Below are 21,027 nucleotides of genomic sequence, written 5' to 3'. Positions count from 1 at the left end.
CTTGATGCAGGCAGCTCACCATGTCCAACTCGACAACCAACAGCGGGACAATTTAAGCATTCAATCTAAACATTTAAAATAAAATTTTTAAAATATTTTCATTTTTGTCATTCGCGTTTCCTTCTGCCCCTCCTTCTGCATCCTTTCTTTAGTGATTCGATGCCACCATTTCTTTGATATTAGTGTCATTCTTGCCCCGTGGCGAGTTGGATGCAACAAATTGGCTGTGGGAAGTTGGCCATAAAGGTAAAGGTTCCCCTTGCACATATGTGCTAGTCATTCCCGACTCTAGGGGGCGGTACTCATCTCTGTTTCAAAGCCGAAGAACCAGCGCTGTCCGAAGACGTCTCCGTGGCCAGCAAGACTAAATCCCGAAGGCCCACAGAACACACCTTCCCACCAAAGGCGGTCCCTATTTTTCTACTTGCATCTTTACGTGCTATCGAACTGCTAAGTTGGCAGAAGCTGGGACAAGTAACGGGAGCTCAGTCCATTACCAAGTGCTAGGGATTCGAACTGCCGACCTTTCTGATCGACAAGCTCAGCGTCTTAGCCATTGAGCCACCGCATCCCGCAAGTTGGCCATAGTGAGTTGCAAAAATAAAATAAAATGGTACTTTGGAAAGTTCTTTCAAAGGAGAAAATCGCCTTAATTGAAATTTGCAATTAAAGGGAACTTTTTGATGCATAGAAGAAGAAGAAGAGGAGGAGGAGGAGGACGAAGAAGAAGAAGAAGAAGAAGAAGAGGAAGAAGAGGAAGAAGAAGAGAAGGAGGAGGAGGAGGAGGAAGAAGAAGAAGAAGAAGAAGAAGAGGAAGAAGAAGAGAAGGAGGAGGAGGAGGAGGAAGAAGAAGAAGAAGAGGAAGAAGAGGAAGAAGAGAAGGAGGAGGAGGAAGAAGAAGAAGAAGAGAAGGAGGAGGAGGAAGAAGAAGAAGAAGAAGAAGAGAAGGAGGAGGACGAAGAAGAAGAAGAAGAAGAAGAAGAAGAGAAGGAGGAGGAGGAAGAAGAAGAAGAAGAAGAAGAAGAAAAGGAGGAGGAGGAGGAGGAGGAAGAAGAAGAAGAAGAGAAGGAGGAGGAGGAGGAGGAAGAAGAAGAAGAAGAAGAAGAGGAAGAAGAGAAGGAGGAGGAGGAGGAGGAAGAAGAAGAAGAAGAGGAAGAAGAGGAAGAAGAGGAAGAAGAAGAGAAGGAGGAGGAGGAGGAGGAAGAAGAAGAAGAAGAAGAAGAAGAGAAGGAGGAGGAGGAGGAGGAAGAAGAAGAAGAAGAAGAAGAAGAAGAAGAAGAAGAAGAGAAGGAGGAGGACGAAGAAGAAGAAGAAGAAGAAGAAGAGAAGGAGGAGGAGGAGGAGGAAGAAGAAGAAGAAGAAGAAGAAGAAGAAGAAGAAGAAGAAGAAGAAGAAGAGGAAGAAGAGGAAGAAGAAGAAGAGACTGAGATGGCCAACGTTGAAGAATCGTTCAGAATTACTTAGGAAGGCCTTCACAACTTCCAACTTAGCTTACAAAACGTGCTTTATTTATTTAAAACTGTCCAACCGTTTCAATTTAAAAACTCACTGAGGATGTGTACTTTTAAAAAAATAATAATGATAAAACATTGCCTTTGCTTGAAAGAGAAGACCATCTTGAGAAGGTTTACTGTATTTGGGAAACAGCTGTCTTGGCCCATCAAAAGCTCTAGGGCTCCAGTTTTCATCCTCCCAGGTCTTCACCCTTACTGCTTGCTTTGGTTTCCCAAGCCTGAACAAGACACACGGCTTTGCTTCCTCGTGCCGAAAGGAATCGGGGCTTACAGCAAGAACAACGGACAACGCAACAAGACAAACCTACACTGTGGGAGCCCCCATGGGAGGTAAGCAAATCCACCTGTGACTTGAGCAGAAGAGGCTGGAAAGGCCAAAGGCAAAATGGCCTCTGTGCTTAGGAGTCCAACTTGACGAAGACTTTGGGTCGGGAGAAGATTTTGAGGGCCTCTTCGATCTGGGACAGCTTCTTCTCTAAAGAAACACGCCGGGTTTGGACACTCAGAGTATCGACTCTCACGGGAAGCAACAGGAGGTCCTTCAAGAGCTTCTCTTGGCCTACAGAGAAGAGATGAGGGAGAAAAAGGAGCACCATCAGTGGACAATTCTGATAGTCGGTCTTCTTCAGCGACCCCAGTTGACCCATTAACATATTGCACCAAGCCATAAAGGTAAAGGTTCCCCTCACACATATGTGCTACTCATTCTTGACTCTAGTGGTGCTCATCTCCGTTTCAAAGCCGAAGAGCCAGCGCTGTCCAAAGATGTCTCCGTGGTCATGTGGCCGGCATGACTGAATGCCGAAGGTGCACGGAACGGTGTTACCTTCCCACCAAAGGTGGTTACTATTTTTCTACTTGCATTTTTTACGTGCTTTCAAACTGCTAGGTTGGCAGATGTTGGGACAAGTAACGGGCGTTCACTCCGTTATGCGGCACTAGGGATTCGAACCGCCGAACTGCCGATCTTTGTGATCGACAAGCTCAGCAACTTAGTCACTGGGCCATCGCGTCCCTTCGCACCAAGCCACAATGGGGTTTATTTAGTTCTAGTGTCGTTGGTTGTGTGAACTCAGCCATTTGGATTTGTGAGCCGGGTTTCATGGTTTGCCGTGTCGTACTGTACCCCACCAGCCAGCGATATGTGATGTTCAGTGAGCCACGACTGCATGAATCATGGCTGAGCACAAGGCATGAGACCAATGCTTAGCTGCCTACAATGCTTATAAGATAACATCGGGGTTCTTTGTATCTTAAGAGTAAATCTACCCACTATTTAAATTCCAAGAGAATAAAAACTCAATAAGGCAAGAAAGCAAGGAAGAGGAGAATGAAGCACCTGGAACCTAATCCTGCCCTTAGCATAACCCCAAGCTCTTTCCTTATCCTGGTTTTGTGTGTGTGTGTGTGTTTCACCTTCGCCCTTCTTACTCTCTTTGAGGTTCTTGAGGGTTTCCAAGCGCTGGTTCTCGGGCATCATCGCATGGCCAGGTGGCATGTCAGGATCAGGTGCGTTCCGCAGGCGTTCCTCGGCTTCTTTGCGCCAGTGGTCCTTCCGCTCAATCAGGCTACGTACAGCAGAAAAGTGGAAGTTACTTCTAAGAATAGATAAAGTGGAGACCGGAAGGAAGGGAGGGAGGAAGGAGGGGGGAAGGAAGGAGGGAGGGGAAGAAGGGAGGGAGGGGAAAGAAAGGGTAGGAGGGGGAAGAAAAGGGAAGAAGGGAGGAAGGAAAGAAGGAAGGAGGGGGAAAGGAAGGAGGAAGGAGGAGGAAGGGAGGGAGGAAGGAGGGAGGGAGGGGGAAGAAAAGGGAGGAAGGTGGGAAGGGGGAAGGGAGGGAGGAAGGAAGGAGGGAGGGAGGGGGAAGTAAAGGGAGGTGGGAGGGAAGAAGGAGGCAGGAAGGGAGGGAGGGAGGAAGGAAGGAGGGAGGGAGAAGAAAAGGGAGGGAGGGGGAAGAAGGAAGGAAGGAAGGAAGGAAGGAAGGAAGGAAGGAAGGAAGGAAGGAAGGAAGGAAGGAAGGAAGGAAGGATGGACGGACCTTTTTCCAACCAAAATGCTTTCTCTTTCTGGCATGGTCATCCACCCAGCCTCTCAGCAATGAAATTCAGAGAAAGCCAGAGTTACAAGAAAAGGTTCCGTCTGTTCTGAAGAACCTTTTTGAAACTGTATTTTACTTTCCAGCCTCATTATACCTAAACAGGCAGTAAAAGACCAGAAGAATCTGGCCTTCATTGCTTTGTCAATGTGGGTTTCCAGACCTGATGTTCCCAAAGCTGAATTCGACCTGCTCTGAGCCACTGACATCCTCGACCGGAGGCAGCTCTCTAAAGTTTCCCGGAGGCGCCTGCTCGCCCTCTGCCGAAGGACAGCACAGCCTTTCTCACCCCTGCCACCCTCTGGATTGCCTGGCGAGCTTACTAGTGGGGCACGTGGCCTTTCTGCTTGGTGTTGTACTCTTCCAGATCTTTCTGCTTCTGCTCCAGGGCTTTGTTGAGGGACTGCAGAGAGCGGGACCGTTGCATGGAGGCACGTTTCGCATTTTGGGCATTGTGGCTGACGAAATCCACCTTACTGCTGTTCTCTGGTACCTGGAATGGAAAGAAAGAAGGTGACGATAACAAGCCGGGAGCTTCTGGACGGTGGCAACCCAGAAATGGCTACCTCCACCCACTGGGCCAAGGCATGGCGGTTTAATCATGGTTTCCTGCAGGGGAGGATCACGGCCTGGGCGTCAGGGGCTGCACAAAAGGTCTTTTGGGAGGTCTGGGTGTCAAATACGGGCTCACCCATCCTCATTCAGTGGATTGAATATGACGGCTGCATTCGTAAAAACAATACACTCACGAAATGAACTGTTGAAATTTGGAGACTGCTTGTATACACACACACATACACACACTCTTACCTTGCCGTTCCCATTCTGAACCGGGGCCGCTCCTGAATCCATTTCGCGCGACTGGAAAGGGTTCGGGGAGGGCGAGGGGCGCGGGCGGATTCCTGTGCCACAGCGCGAATAGGCTCTCAAGTACTTCTGCGCTTCTGGATGCGGCGGGCTGGGACCCTCCTGCGAAACCCCGAAAGGGAAGGAAGAAAAGATGGGGAAACTCCACACCTTTATGTGGTGCGGTGGCCTAAAAGTGGAGCTCTCCCCTCATAATCAGGAGACTGTGAGTTCGATCCCAGGCAGAGGCAGATATTTCCCTCTCTGGGCACAATGAAGAATACTGTTTTGTTTTTTTTGGAGTATAAGATGCACCAAGATTTTGAAGAGGCAAATTAAAAAAAAAAAGTCTTTGCACTCTGCAGACCTCCCCCCAAAAGTCAGTTTTTCGCAAAAATGGGGACAGTTATTATTTTTTTTCTTCAAAAAAAGGGCATGAATAGCCCTTAGGAGGCTTATTGAGTGCTTCTGGGTGGTGGTGGGGGGCGCCCAAAATGAGGAAAAAATGGCCCATTTTTCACAACAACGGGCCCATTTTTTGCCTCAAAAAAGGGCATGTATAGCCTTTAGGAGGCTTATAGAGTAATTCTGGGGGGGAGGGAGCAAAATTGAGCAAAAAACGGCCCATTTTCCTCTCATTTTTTCCCCTTCCCAGCCCCTAGGAGCAATCTGGAAGCCTCCTAAAGGCTATGCACGGCCATTTTGGTGAAGAGGGTGGAGTCTTAGGAGGCAAAAAATGTTATATTCAGAATATAAGACGCACCCAGATTTTCAGCCTCTTTTTTTGAGGGAAAAAGGTTCGTCTTCTACAGTATATCTGCTGAACAAAGCCCTGCATTGGTGACAGGAAGGGCATCCGGCCAGTCAACGCTTGGTTCCATTCAGTTGCCCCAACTCTACCCCGCAAGGGCCAGCCAGGGGTGGGATTTGGAGGTTCTCCAAACTGGCCATAATGTTAGCTACGGGTTCTCCTGAACCTGGGTGAACCTGTAGCAGCTCACCCGTGACTTTAACCGATGTGCTGGACCGTTTCTCGACTGCGTTAATGAAGGGAAGGAAGGGACGTCACCTGCAACTTTGCCTTGACTTTGGATTCCACATTTTCATACTTCTGGGACTTCCACAGGGCTTTCACTGGCTTGGGTTGGCTCAGCTGGCGGGCTTGTTCTTTCTCTCGGCACTTCCGCTGGATCTCTCTCATGCGCCTCAGGTTCTCCTTTTCGTGGTCTTTGTGATCCCGGCCTGCCCCAGAGGAAAAAGAAAGCTTCTTGGGGTGTCCTCTGAGGGCCTCTTGGCCAGAACTTGCTCCACAGAGCAGATGGCAGAGCTTGCCTGAGGAACTGCGGTAGTTGGCAGCTTAGACAAAACTCTACCGACGTCTGTGGACTCCAGCTATCCTCCACTTACGTTTAGGCCTCAGTTCCTCAAAGAAGGAGATCTCATCTAGCTTCAGGAGAACTCCAACGGTGCCCTTTTGTCCCTTCTCCAAGATGTCCCTGGCGTTGGGCTTAATCCGTGGAGGTGGTGAGCAGCGAGCACTGTAGCACCCGGGATAGAGGCTGAACTCTGGCGGGATGGGGCCAGGAAGCAAATCCAACTTCAAGGAGTTCCCTTCCAGCCTCCCTCGCGCTAAAGACACAAAAAGAGAACAATCAGGAAAGGGTCAGTGGCCTAAGAGCAGAACCAGCGGCTTTAGCTGCAGAAAATTCTCAGAATCTGTTCTGTTCCCCAAACCACGAAGCGGATTCCTTGTCCCGACAAAAGCCCCTTTTTATTACGTTACTGTGAATTCTGCTCCTTCGCACCCAGCAAAGTCTTTCAAGGGAGGATTTACAGTCACAGACATTATCTGGCTTGGAGAGCGGACAGGCCCATATCTGCAAAACTTGGCAAGGAGTCTTGGAGAGTCACGAGCCAATTAAGTGAACTAATTGTCTCCTGCAAACTCCACTCCCCTTTTGCTCCTCTTTTATTTCCTCTGGGAGGGGCCATTCATCGTCCACCTGTAGCCTTACTCCCAAGTCGACCCCTGTTCTTTAGCTGTTCCCTTCCTCTGGCAACTCTGCGCACGTGCACACTGGGAACAGGCTCCAGCTGTTCTTCTGCCCCACTGATTTCTGACTCCAAAGGCAGCTGATAAATGTCGGACGGCCCTTGCTCCCTCTCTGCCTCCGACAGAGCCCTCATAAGAGCCTTCCCCAGACTCCAGGACTGGCCCATGTTCCTCCCCAACCTCCTCACTGTCTGAATCTGCTGCCAGCTCTGCTGGCCACTGGTGGGCCACAACAGAATCCTCAAGGACATGGAACAGGAAAAAGACATTAAATGCACCATAAAAAGTGCCATACAGATGTTCATACAGAGTGGGCATGATGGTCATTTCAATTCAGCAGTTTGAAAGGTGTCCTTTTGGAGAAAGGAAGTGGGGAGATCACGCTCTCAGCAAACTATCTGAGAGTTCCCTCCGTTTCTCAGTGGATGTAGGAAGGTAACGGCTTCCTCTGTCCAGTCGTGACTGACTCTTAGGCATGTTGCTCATTTCTGCTTCTTGGCTGAGGGATCCAGCGTTGTCCGAAGACGTTTTCTGTGCGTTCATGTGGCCAACATAACTGTATGCCGAAGTGCACAGAACGTTGTTGACTTCCCGCTGAAGTGGTACCTATTTATCCACTCGCATTCGCCTGCTTTCGAACTGCTCGGTGAGCTGAGGTAACTCAGGAGCTGAGGTAACTCAGGAGCTCACTCCATCGCCAGTGCTTGGGTCTCGAACCAGAGCTATCGGTTTTCCAGCTGACAAGCTCAGCGTCTTTAATCGCTGAGTCATCGCGCCCCTTTCAGATGTAGGAAGACAAAACATGCAACCTACAGATGGAGGACAGGTTTATTGCGGTGAACAGACTTTGTAAGAATCCCAGACACAACCAGACACTGACCTGATAGTGGGCGTCTGTAATAATCCGGACACAGGGTAGGATCCGGAGGAATGGGACCTGTGATCCTGGAGGGACCTTCCGACATCGCAACCTTACTTCGTAGATTCTAACCAGGAACGGCAAAACCTCATCTTTTGGGGGACCTGTTGCAAATGAGAACTGAGTTTGCTATGGAACCATGGATAATGTGTGAGTGGGCAGCTGGAAGGAAGAAGTTTAGAATTTAAAAAAATGCAATTATCAACCACTATACCATTAAGGAATGAAACTGTCAGGCACAAATCTATATATATATATAAAAGCCAAATACCACTCACTCATCACGAAATCTGCAGAACTGTAAAGCCTACAAACTTGAAATTCAGCATGTATGTTCCTCTTGGCTTCTAGGTGCTCGTTAAGAAAGGATTTTTTTAAAAATCTCTATCAGATGATCAGTATTTTTTATACAGTATTATATTAACACACATTGATGCTAAGGTGTTAGGTGTTCTACTTCCCCTCCCCACCTGAAAGGAACTCTGTTCCAACTGCCAATTGCCTTATTTGGGTGTGGCCAGCGCGTGATTCATCTGGCCTGCGGGCTGGGAATTTAGACATTCTACACCCCTCCCCACCTGAAAAGAACTCCGTTTCAACAGCCAGTTGCCTTATATTAACACGCTCGGATGCTAAGGAGTTACACATTCTACATTAATTTTCAAGCTTTAAATGTCAATTTATCGAGCCCTATCACATAGTTTCGTAGCGAAGCATGGGTATCCAGCTAGTTAGATATATTTCTCTTCCCTTCTATCGTATTATTCATACATTATGTGTCACAATCATGTGCAGAATAGCAAATGAACCTCCCATGGTCCTCCAGGTGCAGCTCAATCCAATATTCACAAGTTCTAGTCCTGATAACAGACTCAGGGGCCATTCTTTAAAGTTAGGAGATTCTTAAAACAATCACATATCTGCGATGGGTATATCTGTCAGCGGATGTCAGACCCAAGATGGCGCAGTGGTTAAAGTGCTGTACTGCAGCCACTTCAGCTGACTGTTATCTGCAGTTTGGCGGTTCAAATCTCACCGGCTCAGGGTTGACTCAGCCTTCCATCCTTCCGAGGTGGGTAAAATGAGGACCTGGATTGTTGTTGGGGACAATATGCTGACTCTGTAAACCGCTTAGAGAGAGCTGAAAGCCCTATGAAGCGGTATATAAGTCTAACTGCTATTGCTATTGCTATATCAGAAAGCTGCCTATGCAGTTAGGCATAAAGACAGCGAGCAAAACCACATCTGTCTCTAAACTTCCCTTGGAACATTCTGAAAGCAAATTTTAAATATCTTCCATGCCTTCCTCTGTACCTAGGAGAAGCAAAATGCACAAGGATGATCCCTGATTTTGCATAAAGACAATAGGGGCTGGCACAGTATCAGGCCAGTCTCAGGATTAGCAGCCAAGTGCTTTTCTCTCACAAAGAGGAGAAAGGAGGAGGAGGAGTATTAACGCTTGGCATCATTCCAGGCCCAGCATAGAGATGTTTATTCTGACAGCTTGAAGGGCAAACGGCTGTTTTAAGAAACTACAGTACAAACATACAGTTGGGAGGCTGTTTGGCTTGAAATCATGGAACTGCAAGGAGCTAAACGCGGAAGGAAAAAGGCCCTTTTGCAATGGATGTTTGGAGGGCAGGTGGTTCCAACCTGGGAAACCTGCTGGGAAGGCCAACTTTACGCTGGTGTAAGTGTCCAGAACATGGCATCCGGCCTCTCAATTCCTGGCAAATAGATGGGGAAGAAATGGAAGTAGTGACAGATTTGATTTTCCTGGGCTCCAAGATCACCGCAGATGGGCACTGCAGCCAAGAAATTAAAAGACGCTTGCTCCTGGGGAGGAAAGCTATGGCAAATCTAGACAGCAGACTAAAAAGCAGAGACATCACCCTGCCAACAAAAGTGCGTCTAGTCAAGGCTCTGGTTTTCCCAGTTGCAATGTATGGCTGTGAAAGTTGGACCATAAGGAAGGCTGAGCGCCAAAGAATTGAGGCCTTTGAACTCTGGTGCTGGAAAAGACTCCTGCGAGTCCCTTGGACTGCAAGGCCATCAAACTGGTCAGTCCTAGAGATTAACACTGACTGCTCTTTAGAAGGCCAGAGCCTGAAGATGAAACTTAAATACCTTGGCTACCTAATGAGAAGGAAGGACTCACTGGAGAAGAGTTTAATGCTGGGAAAGATTAAGGGCAAAAGAAGAAGGGGCAGCAGAGAAGGAGGTGGCTGGATGGAGTCACTGAAGCAGTAGGCCTGAGCTTAAATGGGCTCCAGAGGATGGTAGAGGACAGGAAGGTCTGGAGGAACGTTGTCCATGGAGTCGCGATGGGTCAGACACAAATTCGCAACTAACAACAAGAAGAAAAATCCCCTAAATATCTAGCAGGAACCTTGATTCAGATATGTTGGGGGATGCAACAGGAGTCTTTACCTTGCAAGGGCTAATGGGTGCATTTGGAATCTTACCTAAGGTTTGCTATGAGGCAGGTGGAAAGCACAGCTGCACAGGTATAGCATTAACAACATCTACAGATTATTCAAAGGAAACCATCAACCATCCCAAAAGGGGAACAAAAAGATACAAGCACCTCTCCACCAGCAATCAGCACCCAGATCAGCATAGATTAACTCCAAAAATTAACATCAGACCCACAATCAATACCCCAAACAAGAAACTGCCAAAGAAGCCACCAAATTATAAAGTGACAGCAAACTGCACTCCTTACTACCGGTAGCACTGATGATGTTACCCAGTTTGGGTAATGAAACATTTGCAAAAAAAAAACAAAAAACAAGCAAGCTCAGAGACCATCAAGGACCCCTCAGAACGAAATCAGTCAGCAAAAGAATTTGTGGTGTCTTGCATTTTTAATGTTTCCCATCCTGATCTCAATGACCGAATCAACAAAGATAAATAATACATCCCAGTCATAAAAAACATGCTAGCAGCGGAGTTTTGCCAAATTCTCCTGGTCCAGATATCCAGGGGGAAATCCAGGGGTTTGTGGCTCAGGAAAAGAGCCGAGGTGGCGCAGTGGTTAAATGCAGCACTGCAGTTCAGCAGTTTGGCTGTTCAAATCCCACCAGGCTCAAGGTTGACTCAGCCTTCCATCCTTCCGAGGTGGGTAAAATGAGGACCCAGATTGTTGTTGGAGGCAATATGCTGACTCTGTAAACCGCTTAGAGAGGGCTGAAAGCCCTATGAAGCGGTATATAAGCCTAACTATTGTAACTATTGTAAAAAAACAGCTGGTATGGTTAGTTTAGTAAGTATATATTGTTCAGCATGTTGCATGAATGCAGCCCCTTGAGCGAATTTAGCAAGTGACAGAGAGAGAGAAAAGAAATGCAAAAAAGGAGGAAAATTGCAAACAGTTGCAAACTTTCATCCTTGGCTCCTTTTCTAGATACAGCCCCAATTTGATCCTGGCACTCAAAACGAACAACGACAACATCTGGGGAACACTGAACACGTGACACAATATAACAACAACAACAACAACAACCAGCATTTATTAAATTTGTCTGTCCCTGAACTCTCAACAACTGTGGGTAGCCCGAAAAGTCCTGCAATGCAGGGCTCAGCCTTTCAACCCGCATTCAGGTTTTCCCCCACCCAGGTCGTTGAGGGTCCTGGGACCACCAGTCCTGTGTGCAGTCCTACCTCACAGGGTTGTTGTGAATAAGAAATTGCAACGCCAGGCACCTCAATTCCGGTTCCGGGAGGGGAAATGCAAAATCCACGTGTCACCAGCAACTGAACCCCCTCCCCCAACAGCCCCCCTCCATCCTTCCAAGCCCAGGGAACGCCGCCCCCAGCTCCCACCGCCCCGAAGGACCCCGATTCCTCTCTCCATTGGACGCGAACTGATCCCTACTTTGGGTGCATGCCAGCAAAAGACCCCCTTTGCCGGAGAAGCTGCCCCGGGCGCTCCCACCCGCGTCCCCAGCCCCCCACTCACCTTTGGAGCCGAACCTCTCCAGCAGCCCCGCGCGGCGCTTCTTGCGCTGCGATGCCGAGAAAAATCCGGCTGCAGACAGTTGGACTCCCCGCCTCCGGTCTCTTAGCAACAGTGTTTTCCGGAGGCTGCTGGGAATTGTAGTTTTCCTTTCTCTGCACCGGACTGGCTTAGAACGGTTCCAAGTGGGAGTGTTTTGAAAGACGCTGAGCTTCCTTTCCCTACATCTCAGACACCTTCTTTCTTTCTTTCTTTCTTTCTTTCTTTCTTTCTTTCTTTCTTTCTTTCTTTCTTTCTTTCTTTCTTTCTTTCTTCCTTTCTTTCTTTCTTTCTTTCCTTCTTTCCTTCCTTCCCTTTCTCTCTCTTTCCTTTTCTTTCCTTCCTTCCTTTCTTCTCTGTTTTCTTTTTCTTTCTTTCTTTCTTTGCTTCCTTCCTTCTCTCTTTTTTCTTTCTTTCTTTCCTTCTTTCTTTACTTCCTCCCTCCCTCCTTCTTTCCTTCCTTCCTTTCGTCTCTCTCTCTCTTTCCCTCCTTCCTTTCTTCTCTCTCTCCTTCCTTCCTTTGTTCCTTCCTTCCTTCTTTCTCTTTCTTTTCTTTTTCTTTCTTTCCTTCTTTCTTTACTTCCTCCCTCCTTTCCTTTCTTTCTTCTCTCTCTTTCCCTCCTTCCTTTCTTCTCTCTCTCTCTCTCTTTCCTTCCTTCCTTTGTTCCTTCTTTCCTTCTCTTTCTCTGTTTTCTTTTTCTTTCTTTTTCTTTCTTTCTCTTTCCTTCCTTCCTCCCTCTTCTTTCTATCTATCTATCTATCTATCTATCTATCTATCTATCTATCTATCTATCTATCTATCTATCTATCTATCTATCTATCTACCTACCTACCTACCTACCTACCTACCTACCTACCTACCTACCTACCTACCTACCAGTGGTGGGATTCAAAAAATTTTGGAACCTCTTCTGTAGGTGTGGCCTGCTTCCCGGGTCCACTGGTGGAACCTCTTCTATCCGGTTCGGTAGATTTGACGAACCGGTTCTACCGAACTGGTGTGAACTGGTAGGAACCCACCTCTGCTACCTACCTACCTACCTACCTACCTACCTACCTACCTACCTATCATATCTATCTTCATTTTGTTGCCCATTAGTTTGCCAGAATATTGATTATGTGCCATCAATTTGTAGTTGTTGTTGACTATTAGTGACTGTATAGATTTCCTCCATGAAGATCTGTCCCTAACTTGGTCTTTCTGATCTTCCAGTAGGGTAGACATTGCTGCCGTACCTGAGTCCATTCCCCTGGCTGCTGTTTATCCTCTTCCTCCTCTTCCTTCCCCCTTTCCTAGCATTAATGCCTTCTTCGGAAGGATTGAGCCGAGGTTTAGGTAAATAAAAAGGTCCACTGAAAACATCCTACTTGTGACATAGTGAAAAATTAATTTATTATTCATCCCATGTTCAATGTCCTCCCACAATGATTGATCTTGCACAATTGAAATGCCTTGGCAAAAGACAGAAGGGCAGCTACGTATTCTGTAGCTAACATATTAAGCAATTTAGTCACTACTCCAAGAGGCTAATTGATGGAGAACGTAGCAGGCATTTCTGGAGATGCATCGAAAAGAAGGATCTAGATTTCCAGCCATTGATGGAGTGGCAGCAGAATGCTATGAGCCTGGTAGCTTAGCAACTGGTCCTAAAGAAGACAAGCTAATATCTCCAAGGGCTACTAACCAATCACTCCTGGACAGAGCAGTGGAAGTCCACCAACACATTAGTCTTGACATACTGTCACAGACAGCTGTGGTGAGAACTCTATTTATCTGTTTTTTAATTGCCAACATCAATTAGTTGGTCCTGAGAAGGACACAGAACAGGGGTTGGCAACCTTAAATACTCAAGGAGCCACAAAGGTACTAACTGGAAGCCCCCCTCCCCCCGGTTCAATTCTGGAGCCAACCGGAAGTCCAGTTCCCCCACCATAGAGTCTCCTCCCAGCGTGGTGTCCTTTTTCCTCTGCTGATTGGAAGTCCAGTTCCCCCACCATAGAGTCTCCTCCCAGCGTGGTGTCCTTTTTCCTCTGCTGATTGGAAGTCCAGTTCCCCCACCATAGAGTCTCCTCCTAGTGTGGCGTCCTTTTTCCTCTACCTGTCCTAACCGAAAGCTCTATCAATTGTGGAGCCGACCTGCGACAGCAGAGCCGCAGCAGAGGGATGAAAGGGTTGCCAACCCCTGACACAGAAGGACCACCAAAAAAGCTATCTGTCCTTGGCACATCAGAAGTATCTGCTTTTTGTTCTATAATTCAGTTGACATCACTTGCTAGAGTTATTGCTATAATAACTAGATTTTTTTTACCCAGAGCTTCCATGGGAACTGAGCAGGGGTGGGTTTCAACCGGTTCGCGGCGGTCCCTGCGAACCAGTTGGTCGGCGAACCCAGAAGTAAGTAACTTCCGGGAACAGCAAAGGGTGTGCCCGCCCGCCCGCGGTCCTTACCCGGTTTTGACGAGTTCTGCGCTTCTACGCATGCGCAGGACGCATACAGCGCCTGCGCGATCCCCCAGGAGCAGCTGGAGTGTCGCGCAGACACTAGTACGCATGCGTGCACCGCGCGCGTGCACAAGGACGCCGCTGGCCCTGTTCCAACCGAACCGGTTGGAACGGGGCAGGAAACCCACCCCTGGAACTGAGCCATTTTTCTCTAAGGCTGCACTAAGTTGGCTTTTTGGTAACCACAGTTTACCCAACTTTTTCCAAAAGGCAACTGGACTTTCTCGGGTTTCTTTTCTTTGAAAACATTTTGCTTTTCATCCAAGAAGCTTCTTCAGTTCTTCAGCTCAGAAATAAAGGAGCTTCTTGGATGAGAAGTGAAAAGTCTTCAAAAGGGAAAAAAATACCCTAGAAAATCCAGTTTGCCTTTTCCAAAGCAACTTTGGGACAACCATGACTTGGATGGTTGAGAATCTCCATAGACACAAACAGTTTAGTAACCAGTTGTTGTACTGAAGCTGATCATGAATGGGTGCAAAAATCTTGCTTTCCAATTTTTTCCCCTGTACAATTCTGAAAAATTGTTAACCTTGTTAACTTTTGCATCGATCCAGTCCCTCTAACTCTCCATTTCTCTCCACAATTCAAACAGTGGTGCCCTGAGAACAGGAAATGCCACTATTTCTAACTGTAAATAAACTGTAAATCTGCTATTTTATTTGCCCAGAAAAATACATATAACAGCCAGTGCCATTTCTGGTTTTTATTTCTTCTTCTCCCACCTGGCAGATGATGGCAACCTCTGCCAGAAGCCCCAATGAGAAGAAGCAGGGAGGGAAAACCAACATCCCACATTTTCTGTTCCAGCTGGCTGCAGCCTTGGAAAACCCCACCATCAAGTCACTGGAGGTAAAAGATGAGTAATACAGGAAAACGGAAGGGTGCATGGCTTATAAACACTGCCAAAACCTGTATGTTGAAACGGTGGAACGAATGGATAACTTGATGCAGGAACGAGCAGGAGAGCAGAATGTGCCAATCAATGCTAGAAGTATTGATTACAACAGTGATGGCAAATCTTTTAGGCACACAGTGGCCAAACCGGAAGGTGGGTTTGTACGCATGTGTGCTAGAGCACCAGAAACCTGACACCTAGCTGGCCAGCATGCCTGCGTGCCTCGGAAACCTGATGACTAGCTGTCTGGCTGAGCTGGGGCAACAGCGCATGTGCCCAAAAGAGGGCTCTGCGTGCCACCTCTGGCACGAGTGCCATAGGTTCGCCATCACGGGATTACAACTTTGGAACCAGAGGTGGGTTCCTACCAGTTCGCACCTATTCGGTAGAACCGGTTCATCAAATCTACCGAACCGGTTAGAAGAGGTTCTACAAGTGGATCCGGAAAGCAGGCCACACCTACAGAAGAGGTTCCAAATTTTTTTGAAACCCACCACTGGTCCTTGGATATGATTATTCTACACTATCATGCTCATATTTCTAAAACTCAGTGCCTCTGTGAAAGGTAAGGATGACTACTGCGTTTGTGGTGCAATCAGAACATTGCGTGTGTTGAAGTTGTTTTAACGCAAAGCAAAGATGCCTTTTAAAAAAACAAGTTTACATCCTATTCTTATGCATGCCAGTGCTGTGTGTGATGTAATTTAAGGTGGTTCTGACAAGTGTCGTCGGCATCTTCATATCCGGTCACATGGGCGGCAAGCCACTCCCATCCGGTCACATGGGCGGCAAGCCACTCCCACAAAGGAGGCCACGCCCACAGAGTAGGTTCAAACAATTTTTGAAACCCACCACTGTTACACACTATTTTTGGCCAAAATATGTCTCTTCTCCCAAGATCAGGTATTGCTGGTATACATCTCATACACTTTCTTTGACACTTCCAGACTCATTACTGTAGCCTTTTTTTTAAAGCACTTTTAATAATAAAGAAACAGCAATCTGGCATGGTGCTGGTAAAAGATGCTACTTCTAGCGTCAGATACAGGCAAGTCCTCCATTTACAACATTTCGCTTCATTTCCTCTTTGCAGTGGCATGAAGATGGCAAGGGCATTAACCTGCATGCCAAGCTGTATGAGGAAGAAGTCCAACAACAGCAAGACTTGTTTCCTGAGCTCAAGAATCTGAAATCTGCTTCAGTTTTGCAAGCTTGGCTGACGAATTATGGCTTCAAGGCAAGGATGACCAAGTAAGTGATGGGAAATCTGGTGCCGTCATAAATACGAGTCAGTTGCCAAGTGTCCACATTTGACCACATGACCATGGGGATGCTGGAATGGTCGTAAGTGGGCAAAAAGTAACTTTTTTTCAGTGCCATTGTAACTTCAAATGGCCACTAAATGAATTGTTGTAAGTCAAGGGCTTCCTGTAAAGCCCTAAGGCCTTCTTGTTCTAAGATTTTTGAGACTAGTTGTAGGTGGTCTGGTTTCTTGGAGCGGGACATCATCTTAACTGACTGTTTCTTCTGCCCTCTGTAAGGATGCTTGCAAGAAGAAGGAGGAGGAGGAGACCAACAATTCAAACCAATAATCATGGTCTAGCTATGTTGGTTTCCAAGATGGGATTGGGGCAGGTGTGAAATGCTACCGGTTCAGACCGGATCGCCCGAACCAGTAGTAAAAAATGCTACCAGTTCACCTGAACCTGTAGTGCTACTGGTTTGGGCGAACCGGTAGCGTTTTTTTACATTCCAACAATCAGCTGTGTGATTAGAAATAATGCGGCACAGCTGATTGTTGCACAGCTGATTGTTGGAGCTACCGGTTCGCCCGAACTGGTAGCATTTTTTTTTTTTTACTACCGGTTCAGGCGAACAGGTAGCATGCCTGCGCGAAGCGAACCAGTAGCGAAGCAAAGGGAAGCAAACCGGTAACAGACTTCAGAGCATTTCACCTCTGGATCAGGGTCAAGGGAGAGGGACCGGACCTTCCTTCTTGCTCCTCTCCTGTCTTCTTTCTGCCCCACAGAACTGATTCTGACATGCTCATTTTTCAGCATGCGGACTTCAAGAAGCTGCCTCCGAAGGCAGAAGAGGCTGAGAGCTCCAAAGCTGAAGCTTCTCTTGTGCTGAAGCAGCCCAAGAAGTCTAAGAAAAGGAAGTCAACTCAAGAGGTCCCCCCAGCCCCACCCACCACCCCAGGGAGTTCCCTGCCTCCAGAATCTGCAACGGCAGAGAGTGAGTGAACAGAAGAGCATTGGCGCATGGATTGGAGGGGTTGGAAATGCTTGGGATAGTCCATATTTCGTTGTATTACTTTCTGCAAGGGTCTGAAAATGAGGAGACAGCACTTTAGTTTATGGATGCACAATTCTTAATTGAGCCCTATTAGCTGTTGACTTAATTGTTGCTCTTTCAGGAGTCCCAAAGCAGGAAGGCCAGGACAGGAAAAAAGAAACATAAATGAGATTAAATCAATATTAAATAACTACTGATTAAAATGTTATGAATGTGATTCCCTTTTCATTTGTAAATAAGGAACGCCTCCTACAAAATTAATCAATTCTGTATCATCTTTTTCTCTGTCTCTCTCAGTATAGAAACAGATAGACATAGATGATAGATAGATAGATACGTGTTGTGACTCAGCAGACGCTTACTGTGAGTTGCGTCGGGATGCAGGAATAATGAGCAGCTGTTGCTCGTTAGGGTCGTCTTCTGCAGATAAAAGATGGATGGTGCCACGCCTTAGTTGCAGAAGTCAATGTTGTTCGTCGTTCGTGGTTCATCGTTCATTTGTTCGTGAGTTCAGTTTCGTGATTCAAAGAGGCACTTGGATAAGTGATTCGCTTTCTGTAAACCTGGTTTGCTGTAAGAGCTTTTTTTTTTGCTTTTGCTGTGTAACATTTTGCCAGAGACTTTATCTACGTTTATTTTTGGGCTCGCAGCCAGCTTGAGCTAGGAGTGATAAAGATATTTCCTTTGAAGTTCTGTCTGACTGTCGTCTGTGAATGAGCGAAGAGGGGGGCCAGAACAGATACGGTAGGTAGATAGATGGATAGGAGAGAGAGAGAGAGAGAAAAAGAGACAGATAGACAGAAGCAAATGCTTGCTCTCAGCTCCATGACTAGTGTACCGCAATGTATGTGATATTCTTCAAGAAATGTATAAGCAGAGATGAAAAAGAAAGAACTGAGTTCCTGCTTGTTTGGATAACTAAGAACATTTTTCTCAAATATGTTCCCTCATGGGAGAATGGGAATTCCAGTTCTAAAGTGTTTGTTCCAGAGTGGGTTGCTCCTGGTTCGACCCGGTTCGGTAGAACTAGTAGTGGTGATTTGGCCTGGGTCGCAGAACCAGCAGCAACCCAGGCTGGCCACGCCCTCGAGCCAGTTCCCCGGTCTCTTCTGCCGTTGCTGGCATGTTTTTGCGCATCCGCAGAACAAATAACACTTAACTTGAGCATGGGTGAGCAATGCACGGCGGGCGCAAAGCAAACCAGTACCAACCAGTACAGGAAGCCACATCTGGTTGGTTCCTTCTGCAGGGTGTGATGACTCAAAAACTAAGGAAATGGAGTGCCATATAGAATGAATGGATGTATGGAAGTATAAATGAATGAATGAAGAAATTTTTCATTAGAAATCCTAAGCAGAATGTTTGAAGGTGTTTATGGCTTTACCAGTTGGACAGGTTCTCAAGGTGTGTACCTAAATAGGTCAGATAAAGATGCAGGGACAATATCTACCTCAGTTTCCACCTTAACGAAAGAGGAAATCTATCCGTCATCTCTCTCTCCCTCTCTCTCATCTATCAATTATCTCACAATCTCAGAGTTTCTAGCCTGATGCCTTTACCACTACGCCAAATTGGGTTGCATTTGTCAAGAGGGTGACAACAGCGCGGAGACAGAAGCACGCTATAAACCCTAAACCTAAAATTAACCCCTAAACCTAAACCTAACCCCCCTAAACCTAATCCTTAACCTAACCCTAAACCTAACCCTTAACCTAACCCTAAACCTAACCCTTAACCTAACCCTAAACCTAAACCTAAACCTAAACCTAATCCTAACCCTTAACCTAACCCTAAACCTAACCCTTACCTTAAGTTGAATCGGCTTGCTTTCAAAGCGCTATTTAAAGCACCCTTCTTTCTCCGCGCTGGCTGTTGTCGCCCTGTTGATGACATCAGCGACGCGGTTTAGTCGGGCGTGGTTTAGTCGAGTGCGGTTTTGACGGGTCACGTTTAGAGAGCACTGCAGCTGGATTGAGTGACAGATCATTATACTTCAGAAGTTACCTGCTCTACAACATTCACCGTCTCATTTCTCCTAGAAAAATCCCAGCGTTTGCGTCCTTTATATCAATACATTAACTACGACAACCCAGAGATGAACAGGCCATCGGACAAGGACTATGATCTGCCCCCAATGGAGGCTTCTTCTACACAAGAAAACAAGGCAGGCGCCACAGAGCTGAGAACAACTCCATCAATAGGTAACAACCTGGGAACACAGAGGGGCTGGAATTTCTGACTTAGGTCAGAAATTACTCCATACTCAGTGGTGGGTTTCAAGAATTTTTCAAACCTACTCTGTGGGTGTGGCCTTCTTTGTGGGAGTGGCTTGCCGGCCATGTGACCTGGTGGGAGTGGCTTGCCGGCCATGTGTTTTCTCTCTCTCTCTCTCTCTCTCTTTCCTTCCTTTTGTCTCTCTGTCCCTTTTTTCTTTCATCTCTCTTTTTCTTTTTTTCTTTCTTTCTCTTTCTCTGTGTGAGTCTCTGTGTGTGTGTGTGTGGCTCTTTGCCTCTCTCTCCCTCCCTCCCTCTGTGTCTCTCTATGTGATTCTCTCTCTGTGTCTGTCTTTCTGTCTGTCTGTCTGTCTCTCTCTGTATCTCTCTCCTCCAGTGGTGGGTTTCAAAAAAATTTGGAACCTCTTCTGTAGGTGTGGCCTGCTTTCCAGGTCCACTGGTGGAACCTCTTCTAACCGGTTCAGGAGATTTGACAAACTGGTTCTACCGAATAGGTGCGAACTGATAGGAACCCACCTCTGATCCTCTGTTTTCTGTTGCAGTTGCAGAAGAGAAAGGCAAGGAACTGAGGAATCTGCCTAATGCCACTTCTGGAGCCGTAGTGAAAACAGAGGTGGATAAGTCTACTCAAGTAGACATTGATAAGATGCTCAGCGTCTGTGCATCTCACCTAGTCCCACCACTGTCACCGCAGAACAAATAATCCTATCTGATAGGAGGCCAAGCTCTTCCCTCAAGAGATCAACAGTGCTCCCCCCCCCCCACAAAGAAGCTGGAAGATGCCTCCTTGAAGGCCATCGGTGTGTGATTCTTTTAAGCTTTGTTCATTAGAGTCAGGTGTCAAAAGTATTTGTCTTGTTCCTTGCTGTAAAATAGAGAGAGAGAAATGGGACCAGTCTAAGCAGGAATGGAATTGCTTTTGTCTAAAGCCCGTAAACCAGTGATCAAATGAGTGTTAGAAAAGAGAGAGAGAAGTATAGTCCATTCATCTTAAGATCCTCCTTGATATTTCTGAGTAATTACAACCAATGACCACTCCTCCACCCTCTTCCCATATTTTAAGTCGGGTTTCTCCCACATTTTATTCCCATAACAGGGAATAAAATCCCAGCAAGGATACTAACTTATTTATTTGTATCTACTTCTTCCGGATGACACCTTAATTTCTATGCATTTTTAATAGCAGCTGAGAAGGACTTTGTCCATCTAACCTAGCTTTAGGATCCTCCAAAAGATTTGGCTAATGTTTCCAGAACATCACTAGATGGCATAGCTGTTCTTACGTATCTTTTGCAGCCTCGTCAAGTGCATATTATTTATACTTTACTCTTTACAAAGTAAAAAAGACACACATACAAAAGGGGGGTTGCTTTGTTGGGCCCAAGTAACGCCCCAAGGAACAGAAATGGTATTTCTAGCCTTGAATCCTAATGTGATCTTACAGAGGGCATTAAGGAAGAAAAGGATATTCTGATTCACTGAAAATAAACAAGGAAAGATGGCTTAAAAAATGGGAAGAGGGTGGTGGAGTACATTGTCCTTTGCCAATAAAAATGTATTTACTCAAAGGAAACATCGGGTGAAATTATTTTGTCCACTTTCCCATCACTGGATTGCAAATACAGGCCCCTGAAAGATCTCGGAGGAATCCTGAATTTTTTCGAGAGAATTCCAT

At 46.6% G+C, this 21,027-nt stretch overlaps 2 protein-coding genes across 2 annotated transcripts; one reads left to right on the top strand and one right to left on the bottom strand.

Moving 5' to 3' along the window:
* Window positions 1-1,486: 1,486 nt before the first annotated feature.
* Window positions 1,487-11,501, bottom strand: ENKD1 (enkurin domain containing 1). The gene is made up of 8 exons (XM_087728797.1): window positions 11,387-11,501; window positions 7,387-7,529; window positions 5,861-6,082; window positions 5,523-5,695; window positions 4,418-4,576; window positions 3,931-4,100; window positions 2,946-3,082; window positions 1,487-2,073 (listed from the first exon to the last, which is right to left on the bottom strand). Exons 2-8 carry the CDS (start codon window positions 7,469-7,471, stop codon window positions 1,913-1,915), a joined length of 1,107 nt encoding a protein of 368 aa, XP_087584923.1. The 5' UTR covers window positions 7,472-7,529; window positions 11,387-11,501; the 3' UTR covers window positions 1,487-1,912.
* A 3,309-nt stretch (window positions 11,502-14,810) lies between these two features.
* Window positions 14,811-20,726, top strand: CUNH16orf86 (chromosome unknown C16orf86 homolog). Its single transcript, XM_087729302.1, has 6 exons — window positions 14,811-14,973; window positions 15,719-15,723; window positions 15,914-16,071; window positions 16,850-17,058; window positions 19,158-19,319; window positions 19,895-20,726. The coding sequence occupies exons 1-6, from the start codon at window positions 14,811-14,813 to the stop codon at window positions 20,053-20,055; spliced, it is 858 nt and encodes a 285-aa protein (XP_087585428.1). The 3' UTR covers window positions 20,056-20,726.
* Window positions 20,727-21,027: the final 301 nt, after the last annotated feature.

The sequence above is a fragment of the Thamnophis sirtalis genome, unplaced genomic scaffold, assembly GCF_051295495.1.
Source record: "Thamnophis sirtalis isolate CommonGarterSnake01/CBP01778 unplaced genomic scaffold, rThaSir2_p1.2 scaffold_14, whole genome shotgun sequence".
Classification (NCBI taxonomy): domain Eukaryota; kingdom Metazoa; phylum Chordata; class Lepidosauria; order Squamata; family Natricidae; genus Thamnophis; species Thamnophis sirtalis.
Note: the sequence above shows the minus strand (reverse complement) of the source record. Positions and strands in the feature narration are given on the sequence as shown.

What these genes read in the sequence shown, in the direction of transcription:
- ENKD1 (XM_087728797.1), bottom strand. Translation starts at nt 7,471, where the DNA reads ATGTCGGAAGGTCCCTCCAGGATCACAGGTCCCATTCCTCCGGATCCT. An exon ending in TTACAGACGCCCACTATCAG is followed by an intron (nt 6,083 to 7,386) that starts GTCAGTGTCTGG and finishes TTGTGTCTTTAG; the next exon opens with CGCGAGGGAGGCTGGAAGGG. An exon ending in AAAGGCCACGTGCCCCACTA is followed by an intron (nt 3,083 to 3,930) that starts GTAAGCTCGCCA and finishes TGCTGTACGTAG; the next exon opens with CCTGATTGAGCGGAAGGACC.
- CUNH16orf86 (XM_087729302.1), top strand. Translation starts at nt 14,811, where the DNA reads ATGGCTTATAAACACTGCCAAAACCTGTATGTTGAAACGGTGGAACGA. An exon ending in TTCAAGGCAAGGATGACCAA is followed by an intron (nt 16,072 to 16,849) that starts GTAAGTGATGGG and finishes TCTGCCCCACAG; the next exon opens with AACTGATTCTGACATGCTCA. An exon ending in AGAATCTGCAACGGCAGAGA is followed by an intron (nt 17,059 to 19,157) that starts GTGAGTGAACAG and finishes CATTTCTCCTAG; the next exon opens with AAAAATCCCAGCGTTTGCGT.